Source organism: Cloeon dipterum, chromosome 4 (genome assembly GCF_949628265.1).
Source record: "Cloeon dipterum chromosome 4, ieCloDipt1.1, whole genome shotgun sequence".
Taxonomy (NCBI): Eukaryota; Metazoa; Arthropoda; class Insecta; order Ephemeroptera; family Baetidae; genus Cloeon; species Cloeon dipterum.
This window is the reverse complement of record NC_088789.1, coordinates 17,179,254-17,200,828: the sequence shown is the minus strand read 5'-3', so window position 1 is coordinate 17,200,828 and position 21,575 is coordinate 17,179,254. Positions and strand designations below refer to the sequence as shown.

Sequence of the window (21,575 nt, the reverse complement as noted above, 5' to 3'; positions counted from 1 at the left end):
AGCCCATTCAGAAGATGCATAAATTTTCTGCCTCACTCGAAAACGCAGCATGGCCATTGTGCGGCACTGGCGTAATTATTTTACAACTCTCTTCCAAGGTCAGTTGGCGGAATGGTGCGTGAAAAAAGTAAAAAGCGCAGTGCAGCGCGCATTTTCACATGCACCGCGTAAACGGAGTGCAGCTCAGCTGATGATCCTTCATACAATGCACCTTTCTAGGTCAAACGCCTCACAAAACAACTCGTAACAAACCAGATTCCGACCGTTCAACGCAATCGCATCGCAGGCGTACATACGGCACAAATTTCCCTCTTCGAGAGCAGAAGGGAATGGATCTCTCTTTCGTTCATGAGAAGTTCATTTAATTTATTGCTCCTCAATGATTCATCTCCGTGAAAGATTCAGTACTTTTCAATGGTTTTCGTAAGGCAGTATTTAAAGATTAGCGGAAATATCCCTCAAATTAGGGCTCACTACAAATAAATTTTAGGTTTTGGCAAATTTATCTCAAAATTAAATGGATATTTGGCTTTGATTTCGATTCCTGTCGTCGCGTAAACTTTTCCAAATTTTCAGAGCATATTAAATAAGGTAAGGGTAGATTTTCAAGATTTTTTAATTGCATATCCAATTTAAAAGACTAATAACGTAAAATATATCCTTCCTGGTTCAATCCCCTGTTGAAAACGCAAGTGTTTGCGAGGAGAAAACAAACCACAGGATGAATAGCGTTTCTCATTTATATAAAGATATAAAAATTATCTACCATTATCCGCTTTTGAGATAAAGAACTTGTTCTAAAATTGAACATGCATATGTCATTAGAAATTGTGGACGACATTGTCGGTGCTCTCAGTTTCAATGTCAAAAGCAGTGCGGTGTGCAATTTGCGGATAACCCTTCGTTCTTCGCACGCGTGTTACTAACTACATACTACACAGCTCTTCAACGTGGTTTTCCCACGAATCGCAGTAGAGTGACCGCTGCTCAGCTATTATTTTCACGAGCAAAGTCGCGTCGTTGTTTGTTATTTCCCAAGCGGAAAATGAAACGGAGATGTGAGTACATTGTGCGGTAGTTCCTTCGATTCATTGACACGAGGAGCAAAGAAATGCATGCACGTTGTGGTTAGTTTTCGAAACATTTCCTACATATAGGAAGTTGCAAAAATGAGTGTAATAATTAATTAATTGGCTTTCAAACACAATTTTTCTATAATTTCCATTCACTTTGCTTCATGTATTTTGAAATGAAGATGGATGGACTAATTATTAAAAAGGGTAAAAAGAATAAGACGTAATCTCGTGGAAGGCAAACTATACCTCTTGATCAAGAATTTCTGTTACTTCTGTCCTGGGGTCAGCCATTTTTTAATTAATTTTTTTTTGCTATGATTTGGCCCTATTTGACCGGCAAATTCGTTAAGAAAACGCCCAAAATGACCATATTTGCGGTTTTGCGCCTTTTACGGTCGTCTTAAGTATTCCTTTAGCGTATTAGTTTAGGTTCATTTTTGAACAAAAATTCAGACACCGTCGAACTCGTCTCGTCAAGTGGAACAACTTTCTTTGTTGACCACCTAAGTCGCATGCGATTTTTGTACGTATTCGACTCCTAATAGAATCCCAGATTTGATGCACTGTATTTTTTGTTGAATCGAAGTCTCCGAAAGTCAACGACATTTTTCACCAAATCTCGGCTTCTAAGCGTTCGACACGTAATGACCTCCCTTAGGTGGCTGAAACAGTCAGAGGGTGACAACCCCTTCAACCCCATCAAAAGTGGAAATCGCACGTTCAAAAGGATTGCATGCGTGACAAAAAGAATTCAAAATCTCGCAAATATTGTAAGATTACAAAATAGCATATTTATAATAACATCTATCTGTCGATGGAAGGAAAATTTGCTCAGTCTAGCCTTACCTTGAGGTTGTACTTCTCCAAATACGTTTTGAAACTGCTTAAAGAGTATTTGATATTAGGCATCACGTCTCCGTCAATGCAACATTTTCTTTTGAGGTCAAGACCGGCTGAAATTTCTTTTGCGCGAGTGATTCATGTAGCTGGTTAATGACTAAATGAAATTTGCATGTCATCAGTCTACGTTAAAACAATGCATTAGAGTCGAGAGAGCAAATCTCACAGGGCAGTTGGCGAAATGTCAGGAAGCGATCGAGTGTCTATGCAAATAAAAATAATTGAGCACATTTTGACACAAAGATGACGCGAGTCTTTCTGTCGACGAGAGTGAGATTACTTTCCAAACAACTGCATCTCTCAATCGAAATAATATTGCATGTAGCCTTGCGTCTTGCGTGCATCTCCAAAATTCAGCTGAATCACGTAATTCGCGAGCGTAGCTAACTGCGAATGCCGGCAGTTGAGCATTTCCGACTCGCAATTTTACTGACCATAAAGGACACTTGGGTTTTTGCAAGGCATTCTTTACCGCCGAAAAATCGGCTTTTCATCGTCGAAATCGGCAGCGGTGGTCGTGACCAGCACTTTTGTCCTAAAGCAACGCGTTAGTTTCATTGTTCCCAGCCGTGTGGTCACGTTTCTTTTGATTCGTCGGCGTCCAAAAACGAAGCACAAAAGGTTTAAAAATCTTCAACTGCAAGTCAGACGGGAAAAAAATTTCAGTCATTTTTACAAGAGACAAGGCAGAAGAGCAAGGCTCCGCTGCAAGTCAGTTAAAAAGTAACAAAGCCATGCAATCCGATCGAATAATAAATCGACATGAAAACAAAATAAATATTTTAAAATGGCGAAATGTCTTGGGTCCGAGGACAAAATTTGCATGATGTCAAGCAAACTCAACGAAATTTACACTAAAAATTAGTCTATATACAGTAGTAAATTAAATCTCATTAAATATGAGAATTCATACGGTTTTTACGGGATGATTTTGGAAATCTTTGAAACCTCACAACCTCATCTCCCTGTGGTGCTATTTCAAAAATATAAGGTGTGCTCTCGATTCCTCTCGTCTAGCCCGACCGAACTGACTCTAAATTTGATGTACAAAAAATCAAAGGTCACTTTCAGATTACAAATTTTAGTCGTGAGCTCCAGATTTTAAAAATTAGCTGATTGTCAAATGTTGTCTCGTGACTTGCGTAAACTTCCGTGAAAATTTCAGAGTGGCATTCCTTTCTACTTTCAAGAAATTTCACTTTAAAATTCGAAAAAAACACGAATTTTCCGACTTTTTGTGTTTTGCACACATTGCATGTCGACTCCAAATGTCGGGTCTATAATCATGAAAATTGTAAAAACTGAACACTGTTAGATTCATCTTAGCCTTCCCTGAACAGCCGAGGGGGTTAAAGGAGTGCTTACACTGCTTACCATCCCCCCCCCCGTTGAAAAAACCACTCATTTTCTGAGAGCTAATGAAATATGCCATATTTATTTGTATGTATATTTGTCAAACATTTCATACGCTTTTTACTCATTCTGGAGCAAAATCCTGCATAAAATCTCTTTACAACCCCTCAAAAACCAGTAAAAAACGTCAATTTTTGGTGTTTCAAGCACTCTACGCATTAAAACTGAGAATCCTTTACCCTTGAAGATGCCAAGAGAAGAACAGAGTACAGATTTTGCATCAAACCGAGATTTCAACTTAGTATTTTTGTAATTACTTGATGCTATGATGCAGGGCGATAAAAATCTAGATTTTATATGTTTAATTAAAAATACGCTTGTAAGATTGACAAAGAATATTTTTTATTATTTTACGAGCTAACGTAAAAACAGATTTAATTGCCAATTGAACGTACCTTTTAACGTAACAATGTTGCTTGAATTGGTGCTCACATATTCGCTGATTTACGTTTTTTTTTTCAAATTAACAAGCACTTATAAATCGCACACAATGGTGTGCAGCTCGCGTATCGGCGGTAGCCACGGGGCAAACCACAAATGTGTGTATTAGCGCAATCAATTTCAATTTTACTGCCGAGTAATGAGAGAGCCAAAGCCGTTCGTTTTATTCGTCTTTGTGTCGAGTAGCGCGGTGCGCGGGTTGTGTCACTGCATCGAATTGCACGCGCGGCGTAATTACCGCGAGCTGTGTGTTCGTTCGTTGGTTCGTTCGTTCGCAACAGTCTCTCTATGGCGAATCGGCTGGTGCTCAAAGCTGCAGCCGCTTTCGAAAACGCACAATTATTGATAAATCCCTTGCTAGCGCGTTCCTAAGTGCACCGAGAGTAAAATATGGAGCGATTACGCCGGCCTTGACCCAGTCAGGCGCTTGACTCCAGCAGCCTTGCCGGCCGCAGCCTAGCTCTCGGTGCAACATGGTGTGCAACGCGAGCACCGGCTCCTAGCTGCCTGCCCACCCTGACGCAAAGTGAGAACAAAGAGCCTTCCCATTGGCTGCTGCTGCTGCTCGCAAAGTTCAAGATTCAAATGGAAGGCCCCCAAGTTCGAAGACCCTTTTGGCCTTAAATCTGATGCACCGCAGTTTCAGTCGGCCAAGGACCGGCTGCTCTTGTGACTTCATTTCCAATCCGAAAACTATAAATTCGTGCATTTGTGCTCCTGTTTATTCTTGCTAAAATGATTTTTGTTTGAAATAATGTAAAATAATGGGGTATTAAAAAAGAAATTGAAAGGTTATAGCAGGAAAACAAAAAAGCATAACTCATTAAATTTTAATCAGGATTTTCAGAGAAAATCTCAGCAAAAACGTCAAATTTAACAATTTTACCACGATTTTTGACATGTGCCTCGCCTACTTTATTATTTTCCGAAAGAGAAGCATGCCCCCATTTCAAAATCCCTGCGAGCTACGCCCTCTTTCAGTGGTCGCTGCTCACACAGATTCCAGGGGGACAAGTTTTTTTCGATACCGAAAATTTAATCGTTCAAGTGGACAGAAACACGCGGTGATTTCACTGAATGGCATTTAATAAATACATTTTTGAACGTTTTACAAACTTTTTTTTATCAATAAGCTCAATTTTGAATTAAATTAATGTTTTTAAATTTCATTATTTTTACCGTTCATTTGAAGAAATCGAGCATAGAGAAAGAGAACTCGGTAAAATTCTTGCTTCCCATATACATAAAACAATTGTTGAGCTCCTGTCTCCCTCTACCGGAACTCTTATTTTATTTTATTTCCGAACAAGGCATATCCCCGCCGTAAGAGAAACTCAGGTTTTTTACATACTCTAAGAAAATAGTACGGTTAATGGTACAAATTTTGAGAAAACAAAATCTTAATAATTAAAGCCATGCGGCTTGATCATTGCTCTTCATCTATGTGGAATAGAGATTGAATCTAATAAACATGCACGTGTTTCCCAGGTAAGCAAATAAATTTGAAATTGAGAAACATATATGTCCCAATAGCTTATGGTCAGAAAACTAGTGTACATTCCAGTTGATGTCCCCGCGAGGGTTTTTTCTCTAGCTCCAGTTTCTTTGACGTCAGAAATCTTTCACGGAGATCAATAAAAAGCACGCGTGCGTCAAGATCCTTATTATGATCATCACGGCGATTATTAAAAAGTCGGTGTGCCACTACTGAGACATAAATCTTCTTTATCCACCTAGTTATTGGCCCCTTGTAAGAACCTATTTACAAGCATTCCGCTCTAATCATCCGCGAAGAGTAAGTGGAAATCGCGTTACAATAATTCTATTTTTATGACGCGCGCTGGAAAAGGAGCATCCGTTCCTAGCGCAAAAACCGTGTTTATTAAACAGCGACGAGAGGAATATCAATGGTTGTTCGCAGAAGCAGCATAATTAGCGTGCGCTGAGCGGAACTGTTTTCTAATCCGACGCGATGTACACGGCAGTTTCTCGCCTCGGGTCCCTTTTGCTTTATCAAAACGAGCCATCTGTTGCAATGCGATTCCTGGCAAACAGTGATGCAAAAATTCATTGTCTGCGCACACAACACAGCAGCAGTCACCTTGGCTCGTGATCAAATAGAAAATTCGTAGGAAAAAATATATCTGATGCAAAAGTGGAGGTCAAATAGATATAAATGCTAATAAAAAAAGTAATGGGACGTGCTTAGTTAAAAAATAAAACATAACAAGGATTGTTTTTTTTAAATTATAGTATTCGACTGGATAATTTATTCTGTGCTACCAAATTGCACTTTCATGGCTCTTAGACAAGACAAAGTTAAGAGAACAATAAAATATTTTTCCAGATTTTTCATATGGATTGAAACATTGTATTTTTAAAAACTGTGATAGGCGAGTCACATTAGACTTTTTAGCACAAAATTATTGTAATAATCGATTTTGAGGAGAATAATTGGTGAATATTCGGTTTCTAAACGTTCACAACACTTTATTTGTTTTTGCAAAAACTGCTTTAAGTGAAATATCCACTTGTTTCTTTCCCGTTTAAAACGGTAAAAGATCGTTTTCCACAAATTACCTGTTGGAAAATTGACTCAATCTTTTCAAGTCGAAAGTTTTAATCGAAAAATGTGTTCGATTTTTTACTGGTTTTGCGCATTAATAATCAGTATTAAAAATGAGCCCAAATGATCCAAAAGTTATGATTCATGCTCATTTGATGGTCCAAACATCATAGTGGTCAAAATATAACCATTAATCGGATTTGCACATCCCTACCCTATGTGGGGCAGGGTCTAGAAGCATTTTAATTATCTTTTTATCTTCTTCTATAAAAACATTAGAGAAAATTATCATCTTGTGAAATAAGATTTGAAAATCGAAAATGATTATGCGTTTAGTGACGTATTAAAAAAACCTCTATAACACGTTATCTGGACCGCATTTCTAAGAATGGAAATTTTACAGGAGAACCAGTCGTTTGGTTTTCCCGGAAGAGCTGCTCTATTGCAAATTCTAAGGATGATGTGGCACTAAAACACCCGGGCCAGTTAGTTTGAGCGACGAATTCGGCGTTTTTCAACGAAGACGCAACCTGTTGGGCCAAGGTGTAGCTCAGATTGCCTAAATGCGCGGACGGCCGACGCCGACACACATTTTTTACTTCCACGAGCTGGCCAAGCGAGAAGTCAGTTATGCAGTTGCATGTGCAAAATCTGGAGCAAATAATTCCCCGCTATTTGAGCTTCAGCTCATTGGGTTTAAGAGAAGAAATTTCCGCGCGGTCGCTCTGCTGATAAGCCGCGGGAGGATGAGAATTGATGAGATGATAATTCGGTCATTGCGTCCGCGGCTTCTTACCTGCCAAGCGCAAAAAGCGCGTCAACATTACTTTTTTCTTGTCTTTCGCAAAGAAGAAACGAGCCATAATTGCTTAAAAAGTGCTGATTCAACGTTTCGCGCTCTCGCACGTGACATGTTATGTTTGTTACGGTCTGTTCTGCGTCTGCCAGCCAGCTGTTGTCGAGAGTTTGGAAATTGCATTTTGGGTGGCTGCCTGATTTGCTCTAGATGCTTCCGTTTTTTGTTTTCGTCGCGGATTCATTAATTTCTAAATTGAAATCGTAATAGCGTTTTGTAAGAGGGATTAATTTATTGCATACTTGTATCACAACGTAGATGATTGTTGCAAAAAATATTTATTTTTACACTTTTCTTATAAACTGAACTAAGTTTAATAAAATCGGGTTTTCAGAAGACATAGCTTTTGTCAGCCAAACTAATCGTTTTCAAATATTAATGAATATTTGTACTAATTTTATTACTTCAATACAGTTAATCATATCACGGTATAGGTCGAGAAATATTTAAATGAAATTTTGTTTATACAAGGGAACTAATGAAATGACCGGTTCAGATAAAAATTAACACATTAATTGAATCATTGTTTTTTGAATACATTATAACGATTTAATCACACGGGTTAAAAAATATGTCGTATTGTAAATTTTTAGTTCAGAGTTTTTTATATATCGGAGCGAAAGTCACGAGTAAACTTTGGCTAATACCATGTAAAATTGACACTCAAAAGTTTTTGGTGTAAGGTGTGGAAGAGTTATTTCTCATGTCATATCTTTTATAATTTTTAGATATTTTAATTTGTATGTGTTTTATTAGACTTTTTGAAATTGAGCGCCAAATATCATATAATATATCCAAGTGGTGCAATTTAAAATAAGAAGTGGATATTTCATTACATTCACTGAGCACGATCGAATGAGAACCATAGATTATTACAGGCTATTATTGCTGAAAATTTTGAGTGTGTTAAGTAACTTTAAAACCTAAACAAATGTTTTTTTAAAAACTGGAAATACTATTTTTTGATAGCTGCGAAGACTATCATTTCACTGTATTTACTACCAAAATATCTTTTGAAAAGCTAAAATAGTTTATGGTCTGGGTTTTTTTTAAAAATGGTGTGATAAAGTCCTCCAGGAATGTTTTCGTGGGCGTTTTCTGTCCGATGCAGCAGGCTTAAAACCTGGTTGAGTTAGTGTTGGAGATTGACGCGTCAGAGATGCATGCTCCCGGTATAGGTGAGTGCGTTTGCACCAAAGTTTAAAATTTGTCCTTTTTGGTTTTTGAGTTACATGTGTAAGTGTGAGAAAATTTCAGTTCATTTTTCTTTAATTAAATACTCAGTTTGGTTTCGTTTTATAGAAATTCAACCAATACTTGTAAAACATCACTTTTTTATTTTGCATTAATTTTCAATACCGAATCTTGGATTCCAACAATTACAATTGCAAAAATCACACGTCATTTTACTCATCTCAATCACTTCTGGTGCATCAAAGGGTTACTTTAGGGATGAAATAGATTTGATTGGCCCGTTGGCCTGCGTTGTTAAGGCATTATTTGCAGTGTAGAGAGAGACATTTGAGCATTTCTGGGATGTCCCAATGTCAGACATGGCAAAAAGGTGATTAATTAGGTGACTCGAAATGCTCAAATAGATCAACGAGCTGGCTGTCGCACCTCTCCAGCGGCTTTAGGGACGGAATGACTGGCGTTTCAATTTTCAATCTTATACCTAGGTGTGGGGAGGCGAAATGATGGTCAAATTGGGTCTCATGGTATCCGATTGGCGGTGCTATTGGGACCAGTTGAGCTCATAGCCCGCGGGACTTGCTGATCAGAGGTTAAAAAGTGTGCACTTCTGCGATCTTGCTTGACATGATCCGAAATCATCTTTCGAGACGTGACTTTGGCTCGCCAGTTATCATATCTGCATAGAGCTTAGAATAAATTGAGTCAACTGACTAAATCACCAAGTTAATTTTAATCACTCTTTGTTTCTATTTTATTCATTAGACGTTGGCGTCAGCTATTGTCATTGGAATATTCTAGTCATTCTGTGATTATTATCTATAATTTAATTTTTACTTAATTTTCTCTCGCCCTATATGTGCTGGTCAAAGTTCGAGATTTCATGCTCGACAACAGTTTGACAGACATGAAAATAATTCACGTGCACCGTCAGATTTCCTTGATCTGCCTCAACGCGTATCAGTCAAAGTCAAGGCGAATCGGGTAATTACGACCGCCCTTATCACTGACCTACGACAACCGAAACAAAAAATCCGGATCCTGTTTTGGCGAGTTCAGGGCCGAATTTGCGATACCGCGCCGAGTTGAACGCTCGCCGTTTCGAGATAAAAATCACCAACGCGCAAATGAAATGAAATATTTGAAATCCGCAATCGATAGATTCATTGCAAAATGCATGCATTTTGACCCCTCGCTGCACGCATTGTTTTGCTCGGCGTCTGCGAAAACGAAGAAAAATATATATAATCGCAGTAAATGCGAAGAGCGACTGCAAATGAAATGGGTCAAAGGGTTAGAGGCGGGAATAACGCGCGTAATCTAATTAGACGGATAGCAATGTCGACTTAAAAGTGCATACTCGTGCGGCGGCGGGATTAATTGGAATTTAGCCGTTCCTCTGGATAGAGATGCACTGATTTCATTATGTGGTGGTCTGCGAGGGATTTTCAGAAGGTCTCCGCACCGCAAGGTAATTCTCCTAGCTTTTATTGTTTTGTGTTGAATGCGAAGGAATTTTCTGTCGTCGTTACCGTGGAATCAAAAGCAGACTTTTTGTCAAGGTCTGACCGCTGTTTCATCACTGCGTTAATACACAATTATTTGCTGAATTTGTTGATTCAATAGCAAAGGCGGAATTTAATCGAGGCCTTTTGTCGCTTCCCCGCGGGAGACGCAAAACTAATTAAAACGATCAAAGATCAAGCTACCGTTAAAGTCGAACAGTTTTTCAAGCATCAACTCTCATTGCGTCGGGTTGAAAAGAAACTCGTCCTCCAAAACATTAGCTGTACGTGAACGACACAAATTAAGAGCACTCGAACAAAAGTAGCCATCCAAGCTTGAAGGATAGACTGTTAAAATCACCAACGATTCTCTTTGGCTACGCATGGAATCAAGTACGCTTGTCATAAAATGCACAAAGTGGTGAAATTGTTTGATTATGGCCGTAATTCAACGTGCAACAAGTGGAAAATACAAGCGCAGGCTGATTTAAAAAGAACTTTTTATTTGGTAAGTGGTCCTTTCATTGAAATGACAATTCGAAAATGCAACAAGGACACATATTAGCCGGCTCGGTTCAAATTGAGCAACTGCACGCACCTATCTGTATTGGCACTTGGAGAAAAAACGCTGACCGACTGAAAGGAGAGGTAAAATTGAACGTCTGTTAAATTCAAGATCATGACTAATCAAATAGGCTTTTTTGTTTGACGAGTGCCAAGTATGCGAGTTAATCAGCGTTAAAAGACCACGTGTGTGCCTTGATCGTTTCTGGCGGAACCTTTTTGACATTGCGGCCACCGCTGAGGACGGCTCTTGCGTTTTATACCCAATTATCGTATTGACACAAATCATTCACTTACGTGTTGCATAATTGATGAGTGGAGAGTGATAATTTTTAAGGCAATCTCCTACCTTAAAACCCTGGCTATTACAAGATTATCTCAATAGATGATTAGCTTGTTAATATTAATGAAAAAAATTAAAACAAACTAAATAGTATAAATGCGATAGCTAAGAATACGTGTGAAATTCGGAATAATTTTTACGTTTATAAAAAATGCGGGGTGTTTCCACCAGAGATTTTGTATCGTCTGCAATTTTTCAACTTTGTGTTGACACACTCCATTTTGAAAGCTCTCGAATTGGCCATTCCAACGGTGTTCAGATCTTGCAGACGGAGCCCATCAGGTTGGAATTAACAATTTCAATCGATTGAGGGCTACCCTGACGCCCAGATATATATTTTTCATGTTCTGATGGTCTTACTTGATTTCAAGGGAGATTATATGTGTGTAAAATTACAATCACAATTAATTTATTCTGCTGCCATTATAATTACAAAGTGGTGTACTCCAAGCTGGTCATAATTTTATTGATTTAATTTGTCATTGGATGAATTATCTTATAAACCGCCATATGTGGAAGACACGATAGACAACTGCGATTCAGATTCAGTGGGGCTTTTGTCCCTTGAAGGTCTCGCCACCGTTCAGCCCAATTACACTGCAATCGACTTGTATTCCGACACCAGAGCAAAAAAGTCATGAAAGGAACCAGGAACTCGAGGATGCACCCACAAGACGATGACTTTGCCGAACAGCAGATTTCGTGGCAAGGTGACATTGCGAAACATAAAATAATTCACATTTCTTTCTGCGAAATCCGCGTCGGGCACCAAGGCCTTTTGATGTTTTTTTTTACCTGATTTTAACAAGTTCAGATTGCAATGACAATTATATCACACATGATGAAATCGCTGGCCATTATTTTTTGCAGCGTCTGGAAAATCCAGCTTAAATTTCAGCTTCAAGCTCAATGTCTGTAGGTGTATATCAAAATGATTAGGTGTTAAATTTAGTTGGAGAAAAAAATTCAAAAGGAAGGATTATCGCACACACTTAATCGTGACATTGCAACGGAGTGGACCGTGCTTATAATTTTTTTGCTTCTTAGATAACAAGAAAATTGTGTGATGTGGCGTTTATTCAGCGGGAAGCAGGACACGATATTATTTTACCCTCAAGGATTTCGTGAGGAAAAACATTATTGCGAGAAAAATCACCAAAATTGCTAATGAATAAAAGAAGATGATTCACGGCATTATGCCAGCTCAAAGCGATTATTCCTTTGACGTAATGCGGATGAAAACCTCAGAATCATTTCGCTTAATGAATCAAATCGAAGATTTATGGCGTTGGATTTTGGTATTTGCTTTAATGCTTTGCTTACATATCCGTTCTGTTTACGTGCACCTTTTCTCCGCAAAGACAAACAGAGAAAGCATCAAAGTGGATAAACAATAAGCGACGCTGACGTAGCAACGCCACGAGACTGTGTGAAAATATTGTTTCACCTCTCATTATATTTATTCCTACTTCTCCGTGCCACTCTCGTGGTCGAGTGAGTGAATGAATGAAGTCGAAAGTATCGCAAAGAACACACTCTCGAGACTGCACGCGCCGGTTCTGCTTGGAAGTTAATAATTACAAAATAACGAACAGAATAAAAAATTAAAAGAGGGTCTTCATAGAACAATGAATTTAAGGATCGAGAAGACAAGTAAAAAATCACTCACTAGACAATTTTGGGGTTTTGAAACAGTCCAATTTTTAAATCCGACGAATACGATTCACCTGAATTATGCAAAGCACCGGTTATCTTCTACAATTGAATTGATTACAATTAATTATAAGTTTCTAGATAATTCTGCACCAGTTGCTTACTTTGAGCTTCTTTGATTTAAGCTATAGCATAACAGCAGCCTTGTAAATGAAAAACAGCTCGCAGTAATTTTATCTTATGATCATGTTGACTCAATTTAATTGCTTGCGATTGCCTGACAGCGGTTTTTCAAGCTAGGACAATTATATTTCGAATAAACAAAATTAATACCCTTAAAACACCACGTTTAAGATCTGCAATCGATGAAAAATAACTCTACCTCTCCTTTTTATTTTTTAATGTTTCTGTGAGGTATTGAGTTGTGGTCGATCGAGTGGTTAAATGAGCCGACAACAAGTCTCTCCCTCTCTTATTGAGAAGAACAATAAAATTTTGGCAAATCCAACAACTAATACGTTTCACGGTATATTTTTTTTATCTAATTAAAGATACTCAACAAGCAGGTAGATAAGTAACTCTGTGAATCTAATATTGAAACAAACTGATATGAGATATGATTTAAATAAAAATTGTAAGTTATAAAATTCTGTCTGAAATTATAAAATAAATTATGACAGTAGCTTATTAAATAAATTAAATATTAAATTATATTTTCTTGCACCGTAATATATAATATAGTATATTATATTGCTTTTAAGTTCCGTTTGAAAGTGCAAAAATCGCCGAGAAATTGATCCGATCGTCGGCTGATTGAGAGTAAAATCCCTTGCGCACACACATGTGCAGTGTGCATCTCAGCGTATGTGCACTCACGTAATTGATTCAAATCGCATCCTTATTTAACTGGCGATTAGAAAGCTGCTGCACAGCGGCGGCTGCTGCTGCCAGTGCTGCAGAGCGCGCGCATTATTATTATGATTATTGGTCAGTAGGCCACTGCACCACTGAGAGACTGCATTCCGATTCTCAAGATCGAGCCGCGCTGCATGCACTTCACACACAGCGCGTATTTTGCAACCAACAACAGTACACACATGCTTGAAAGTGAATTTTACTTGCAATTTATTCATGTGACGCACGCATATTATTCGTCTTGCTGCCTACTGCGTGTCACTTTTCAATCCGCTGCAAATTGATTCATCATTTCACGTGATTTGGTGAAAAGATGCCAGGCCGGGCGTAAAAATAAACACGGTTGTGTCACTAGCCACAGCTGCGGCATTTTCAAGGATTAAAAAATAAAGTGCAGATAAAAATAACTTCACGGATGGCACCTTTTACTTGTTGATATGTCGAAACCTGTTTGTCCAACGCTATAACAAGGCACTTATTCCATTTTTTTTAAATCATGGCAGCAAGAGGCGAAAATTAAATAAAAAAATGCTGCACTGTCAGTTAGGGTAGTGAAGTTTACAGTGGATCAGTACTGCGAAAAATTCTGAGTATATTTTTTACCTTTACCTTAAATAAGCTCTTAAGATTAGGAAAGAGATTAAATATATCATTTAAACTTCTGAGAAAATCGGCTTCAAAGTTTGCATGCGATGAGCACTACCTCCTTATTAAAAATTATATTTACTGTCGCCAAAAGGGAAATTAACCTCAAAATTCACACATCGTTAGATAGATCTCGCGACGAGTAGAATCGAAATCAAGCAAATATCATGTTCTATACCTGCACCTAATTTTTCGAGAAATTTGGTAATTTCTGAAATTTGACTGTTAACACTGTACTAATTCGATTATCGCAAATTGATGAGATCATTATCCAAACTTATAATTTGATAAACTGCTAACTGTAGTCTGCAATTCAAAAAAGGTCTAATTGTTGCCCAGTGTTGAATTATTTTTTCTGGTGCTTCTAATCGTCACTGGAACATAAAAGGAGCAATATTAACCTTTAAATTTGCTTTAATTAACATTTTCAATACCCGAATTTTTATAAAATGGCCAAATCAAGTTAAAACTGCAACTGAAAATCCGTGGAAAATTGAACTTTTGGCAGAAAATCTTTTTTTAAGAGTGCAACTGTTAGAGTTTTCTTATAGAGCGAAATAATTTCATTTTTCACCAGGATCTCTATATGAATTTGCCTAGATTAATCTAGGCAAGTAAAATTGCCAAACGAAGTAGGTCCTCATTTTGCGGCACAAAAAAACTGCACATTATTTTGCCTCAGCAGCCACGGAAAAAGATTGAATATGTGATATAAATCTCTACAAGAAAAACAGTTTACAAGCACCACGAATGATCCTTTCTGCGAGGTCTCTTATGTATGAAAAACTGATTTTTATTCGTGTGTCAGAGCAGCTAGACAAAATTTATTACTTGGCTTTACAAACAGACAAAGCAAGTCAGATTTCTATATTGTGTATTGTAAGCGGTTTTACAATTAATTCGAGGTGTATTCAAAAAGCACTGTTCATCAGGTCATCATCCTCTTATATTCCGTCTCCGTCGGGGCTTTTCCCCACAAGCTGCACATTCTTTTTGCTGACAAGTAAAAATGCATCAAACCGTTTTCGTTTTGTCTGTCCATGCATGGTGTTCCGTTTCTCAAAGCGTTTTTGTTCCCTAATCTTTCACGCGATTATTCCTTGTTGATTGCAGGTCGGCTGGCGGTGTTCCTGCTAGGGTTATTCACTCTGATTTGCGGCATCGTGCTCTCTTCGATACCTTGGGTAGACTATTTCATCTACAAAGTAAGTAGCGGCACTGTCATGAACAGAAAAAGAAAATGCATTGTTGGCTCAAAACGTTCCGCAAACGCCCTTTTTGCAATCTGCACTCGAGTGTAAAAGGAGCAAAAAACTTGAGCTGCCAATGCCAATGCTGCGCGTGCTAAAAACCAATCCATCTTTTTCAGAACTTAAGATTACGAAACGACACGATCAGTTTTCATTACTGGCAGAAACCAGGAGTCACGAGACTGACCAAAATATACATTTTTAATGTTACCAACCCCGACGGGTTCCTCAACAATGGCGAAAAGCCACGGCTCAACGAAATTGGGCCTTTTGTGTACAGGTCGGTCTCGAATTTTCACCCCTGCAAGCCCGCTCTTACCCGGCAAACTCTTCCAATTTCAGAGAAAATATGGAGAAGGTGAACATAGTGTTCCACGAGAACGGCACCCTTTCGTTCCAGCACAAGAAAATCCTGCATTTCGTGCCGGAATTGTCGGTCGGCAATCCGCACCAAACAGTCGTTGTGCCCAACATACCTCTTTTGGTGAGTCGCACCAGCAGCTAATTTTTTTAATTCACGAAATTTTTATATTCAGAGAGAAAAAAAAATTGTCACTTTAATTAGGGATCTGCAAAATCAACACCATCAATTATTTTTTTCTGTGACTGCTTTGATGTTCAGGGCATCATATGAGCACAAATAATTAATTTTTATAGGAATTAGACCTATTTTGAAAGTCGATTATTTCTGCAAAACCATTAGTTCGATAATTTAATCAGGATTTTCCTAAAAATCTTAAACTCTTTAACTGATTTGCACTTAGCAAAACAACATTTTTTTTATCGTTTCCAATTTTTCATTATTTTAAGAAAAAACAAATACATTTTCATCTTATAAATAAATCATTTTGCCGCCCCTCCTTCTGAAATTTTTAAATTAAAGGTGCTAAGAAAAAATTTGTTTTAGTGTTTATTTGCCGCAATTACTAATGATTATTTTTCCGTCCATAATTTTTGTTAAGTCATTTGGAGGCAGCATAGCAAAAAACTATGCCAAATTGTCTGAAATTCCCCGCCGAGTCATCGGTCTGAAGTATTATTTATTCAATTCTGGCAGACGCTGAGCTACCTGAGCACCAGCCTGCCCAAGTTGATGCGGCTGGGACTGAGTTTAGCGATACGCACCATGGGAATCAAGGCGTTCGTCGAGGTCACGCCCGAACAGCTGGCCTTTGGATACGACGACCCTTTGGTCATGCTGGCCAACAAGTTCTTCCCCAAACACCGCAGGCCCATGCGCCTCATGGGGCTCCTCTTGGGGGTGAGTCCATAATTCTCAACGATGGATATTTTTGTTCTTTTTAAAAAATGAATTTGATCAGACGGGTGACCAAATGACAGGGCTTTTTAAATTGATTTAATTAAAATCTTAATGCATGAAAGTCGTTTAAAATATTTTTTGGGTCATCAAAAAGGAATTTAAATTTAAAGGTAATAATTTTATTTGGATTTATTAAGATTTTTAACATTTCTGCAGCGAAACGGCACGCTTAGCGACGTGTACAACATTTTCACGGGGCACACAAACATGACCGATTTCGGCCTGTACGACCGGCTCAACGGCCGCAGCGAACTGCCTCAGTGGAAACAAGCGCCGTGCAACACCATCCGACACGCCAGCGAGGGCTCGTTTTTCCCGCCAAAGTCCGTCACCAAATCCGACCTGCTCTACGTCTATGACAAAGACCTCTGCAGGGCCATCCCACTCAGGTAAAAGGAGAACTCAAGAGCATCCAAATTAGATACCTAATATAAGCGGACAGGAAAACGTCAGTGAACTCATATTTGCTCCCGTGAGAACCCCAAGTCGAATGCTTCATTATTTACCATTATGGTTAGTTGGAAATTAGAAACCATTGTTTGGCGTCTGCTTGCAGCCATAGAGTTGGCCCATCGATTTATAATAAACACATTTAAAAGAAACCCATTAAAAGTTGATTTAATTTTGCGAATGAATAGACGCCATTCAGAGAAAGCAGCAAGGCTCTACTCGGGAAATTCTTGACGATGATTGGCTGACACAACGCGCATGTCAGCAGCTCCTTAACATCACCAATGCATCTCACACGTGTTGTAAATAATATCGTGGGAGCCGCTGACATGCGCGTTGCATCAGCCAATCACCGTTGAGGATTTCCCGAGCGCAGAGCCTTTGCTGCTTTCTCTGACTTTGCGTCTTATTAAATCGATTTAAATCAACTTTTGATCTGTTTCTGGATGAATTATAAATCGATCGATCAATAAAAAAAAAATCGGTTTCAGAATATGGCAAGCGATTAACCTACCAGAGGCATTTAGCATGGGTGTTTTTATGGGAGGGATGAGGCGTTCGACGGCTTTTTAGTATTTTTGGTCCAGTTTTTTATGCATTTTATTTTTATTTGCGTGCAGGTACCGAAGAGACACAGCCAAGGACGGCATTTTGACCGGCCTGTACACGCCAGACGATGAGGCGTTCGCCGCCGCCGCCGATTACCCGGACAACAAGTGCTTCTGTCCGGAGGGGGAAGCCTGCGCCCCGGAAGGCCTGCAGAACATCAGCCCCTGCCAATACCGTGAGTTTTGACTGACGATTAATTATCGTTTTCCGCATCGCACGCGAGTGAAACGTTGTTAATTTGCCGGCGTGTTTCCTAACCGATGATTAGAGTTGGCACACACACATATTTATTAATATGTAGACGCAAGCAAGTGCGAGAGGAGTGGCTGGAAAATAATGCACAACGTACTTACGAGCGCGCACGAGATGGTCATTGAATTGGCGCCGAAGGCCGTTCGAATTCAGGGAAAGTCGATCGTTGCATTGGATGCTCGAATCCGGGTGTTTCCTTCAAGCTGTCTCGAAAAGGCGAAAAATTCTTGTTATGCAACCGGCGCGACAGTCCTTTTTCAGTGAGTGACATAAGGACGGTCCGGAAACCCGGGTAATTTCTCCGCTTCCACCTTTTCTCCGGCGCGGGCGAGCGTCCACTTTCTCACTCAGTCAGCCGCGCGGTGATGCAAATCACTTGCACTCGTGGGCATAATAATTTGTTTTATTGTGTTGGTCCAGCAGCTAGAACGCGCGCGCGCACACACACACACACACACACACACATTCACACACACACACACACACACACACACACACACACACACACACACACACACACACACACACACACACACACACACACACACACACACACACACACACACACACACACACACACACTTAGTGCAGAGAAAGTGCACTCGCCTAACCTTCGACTGAAACTTCAACGCATGCACACACACACACACACACACACACACACACACACACACACACACACACACACACACACACACACACACACACACGAAATGTTGCTTAATTTGCCCTACGCAGTTGAGCTGCATTAAGTTGCAACCCTTAAAGTAGCACCAATTGCCGCTAATAAATTTGTATTGATTGCGTAATTTCGGTAATTTTTGACAAACGAAAAAGAATATGGAATTTCGAGGAAATATGCGATGCTGCGAATTTTATGAAAAATACTTCTGCGTTGAAGCGAAACCTTTTCTAGGTAGCACTGATGTACAATTTATTTTAGTAAAGCGGCTGATTTTTAAATGGTAAGCATTGTCTTCCTCCTAGAAACTTTATTTTGTTAGATAACAAGGAGTTTTCTGTCTCTATTGTATATTGTTTCGTTTGGTGGAATCGAAAACCACCATGAAAATTAGCCAAACGCTGTGAGTTTCCGACAAAAGTGATTTTTCATTGCAGCTTGGTCCCCTTGTGTTTAAAAACAACAGCAGAAATAAATGCAACTCCCTGTATCAACGGTCAAAATTTCTAAAGATTTATTCATTTACCAAGGGTTGAATCGTGCAAATCAATTACATAACGTTTTAAATGGAAAAGAAACAAACGGCTATAATTATCACTGAACGTAAATGGGCAAAACAAATAAAAAACGTTTATTTGCTTATAAACTGATTATTCGTCAAAAACATCAAAATTGATTGTTAAACAGATTCGACGCCGATTAAAATGAACGATTATTGTTGCATATCCCTAAATATTTGCCAAATCTGACTTTTTACTGCAGTAAGGTCACTGAAGACAGTTTCTTCTCTTTGAAGATTTACGACTCTCATTGAAAAATTATATCGGGTAGACGCGAATCACACGTACGGAGTGAACACATTCATGCGTGTGTTGTTATTTTCCCTCAAAACGTGCCTCAGTCAGGGTTTCAATGCATTTGCGGCGCCACCTTGAGGCTGGTTAACACCAACTAGGTGTGCGTATGTGCGCCTTACATGGGAGCTAAAGTAACGTTGCCGCGCGGCCCTGCGGTTAGGGTCCAGCCAGACGGGTTGAAAATGTGTAATGAGTCAAGTGGCGCGCACGCGGCGGCTGCTGCTCGCGCGAGCGAGATCGACTGCATAACCGTAAGAGAAAGTGCATGTGTACTGCATTTTATTTCATTGCACCGCCGGTGACTTAATAGTACTCGCCAAATCATAAAAGCCGAGATTGATCACAACAAGCTGCTAGGTCGCGCGTTTAATTCGCCGCCGCTTTTGATCAAACGCTTGTCAGCGGCAGCGTGGGTATCGCCTCTGCCATTTCTTGACCTATTCGCTCCTCGCATCGCGCGCATTGTGTTGGAATATTTTTGTTGTGTAATGCCCATCTTCCTCGTTGAAAAAAAAAACGAGGGAAACTCCTCTCTGACCTTAAAAACTACCACGGCAGTCGTAAAAAGCAGAAAGACAATGAGAGATAACTTTGCGAATTATGATCTATCTCAAGGCCGCTCTCCGTGGGATTGATCGTTTCCCGGCTTTGAAAAATAGCTAGTAGAATCCATATCGGGCTGGGTCTGTTTGCATTTGCAAAGCTTATTTCGAAATAGGAATCCCTCTTGAAGTGGATTGATATACAAGACAACTATTGTAATTAATGTGAAGTAATCAAATCAGGGCAAATAGGAATATCAGTTAAAAATAAGAATTTGCAATTGTCTTGAAAAATTCCATGACTTTTCTCTTAATTTAGAGATCAATCAAACAGTGTGCCAATGGCAAGTGGCCCTTGAGTGGGCTGGGTCCCTGTGCGGCCTGGTGCGCCCATGTTATCCGTTCGCGGTGTTATTGGGACCCGGGTTTCAGCATTCGTGCTAGTGCAGTGCGCGCCCTTCCCGGTCCTCCAGTCCTCGGACAGGGATAAAAAGAGCAAAAAAACAAAAAAAAACAAAATTGTGCGGAAAATTCCTTAAATTGTGAAAAAATATTGATTTTAAGTATAAGAAGATGGTGCTCGCTGCTTGCTTAGCATGCAAACTTTGGAGCCGATTTCAACAGAAATTTAAACCAATTTAGAAAATATTTAGCTCATTCCCAATTTTCAGTTTATCTTTTAAGGGAAAGCAAAAAATATATTTCCGTGCATATATCCACTTAAAGTGAACGTCGTTGCTTGTTAGAACTAGAACGTGCTCTACTGACGGGACGAGTTTCAATAACGATTTTATTTTATGAACCCTTTCAGAGGCACCAGTCTACCTTTCATATCCCCATTTCTACAAAGCTGATCCAAAGTTGCTGGCCGCCGTCGAGGGCCTGGAGCCTGTCAAGGAGCTGCACGAGACTTACTTCAAAATCCAGCCGGTATGCATCAGAAAAAATGTTGAAACTCAGCGGAATTTAAATGTGATTGATGTTTTTGGCTTCCAATCGCAACAAAATTGAAACATCAAAACAAGCCAAAATCTAAATTAAACTGTCTTAATTGGCAAATATTTTTTTGCGCAAATCTGCCATTTTTCCAATTTTTTTGTCGATGATTTATAAGCTTAAAAAACTTCGCTTTATCGCTTGTCATTCAAGAATATGAAAATTAAAAAACATAAATTCGGTTTGATTATACTCCTCTTTGGATGAATTTTATGTGAAAATGTCACTGTACTCTCTTTAAATATTTTCATTTGATGAAATTAATTTGTGTAAAATTTACTATTTTTAAGAAGATTAACCCAATAAAAATGGTTTGAATTTCGCAAACCAGCAGTTTGGTTGAATACCAAAGATAACTTCCTTTCTTTCAGAAATTGGGTGTCACCCTGGAGGCGAGTGTCAAAGTGCAGCTCAACCTTAAGGTGGAAAAGCAGTCGTTCATCAACGCCGTTGCCAAATTCCGTTCCATCATGTTCCCCATTATTTGGGCAGAAGAGGTAATTGAAAAATAGAAATGCAAATATTATTTTGAAATATTTAATTTCGAT

The 21,575-nt window shown here is 39.1% G+C and overlaps 1 protein-coding gene across 2 annotated transcripts in view; it reads left to right on the top strand.

Annotated features, from left to right (window-relative positions):
- dsb (debris buster) overlaps nt 1-21,575 on the top strand; it is a 28,849-nt gene that overhangs the window by 5,290 nt on the left and 1,984 nt on the right. The window contains exons 1-9 of one of the 2 annotated variants that reach the window (XM_065489408.1): nt 9,782-9,914; nt 15,182-15,273; nt 15,438-15,598; nt 15,661-15,802; nt 16,376-16,579; nt 16,796-17,028; nt 17,710-17,873; nt 20,843-20,961; nt 21,399-21,524. In XM_065489408.1, the coding sequence (XP_065345480.1) occupies nt 9,869-9,914; nt 15,182-15,273; nt 15,438-15,598; nt 15,661-15,802; nt 16,376-16,579; nt 16,796-17,028; nt 17,710-17,873; nt 20,843-20,961; nt 21,399-21,524 (1,287 nt within the window). In that variant the 5' untranslated portion in view covers nt 9,782-9,868. Of the gene's footprint in view, nt 1-9,781; nt 9,915-15,181; nt 15,274-15,437; nt 15,599-15,660; nt 15,803-16,375; nt 16,580-16,795; nt 17,029-17,709; nt 17,874-20,842; nt 20,962-21,398; nt 21,525-21,575 lie in introns of those variants that run through there. The other variant, XM_065489407.1, reaches the window with a different exon arrangement.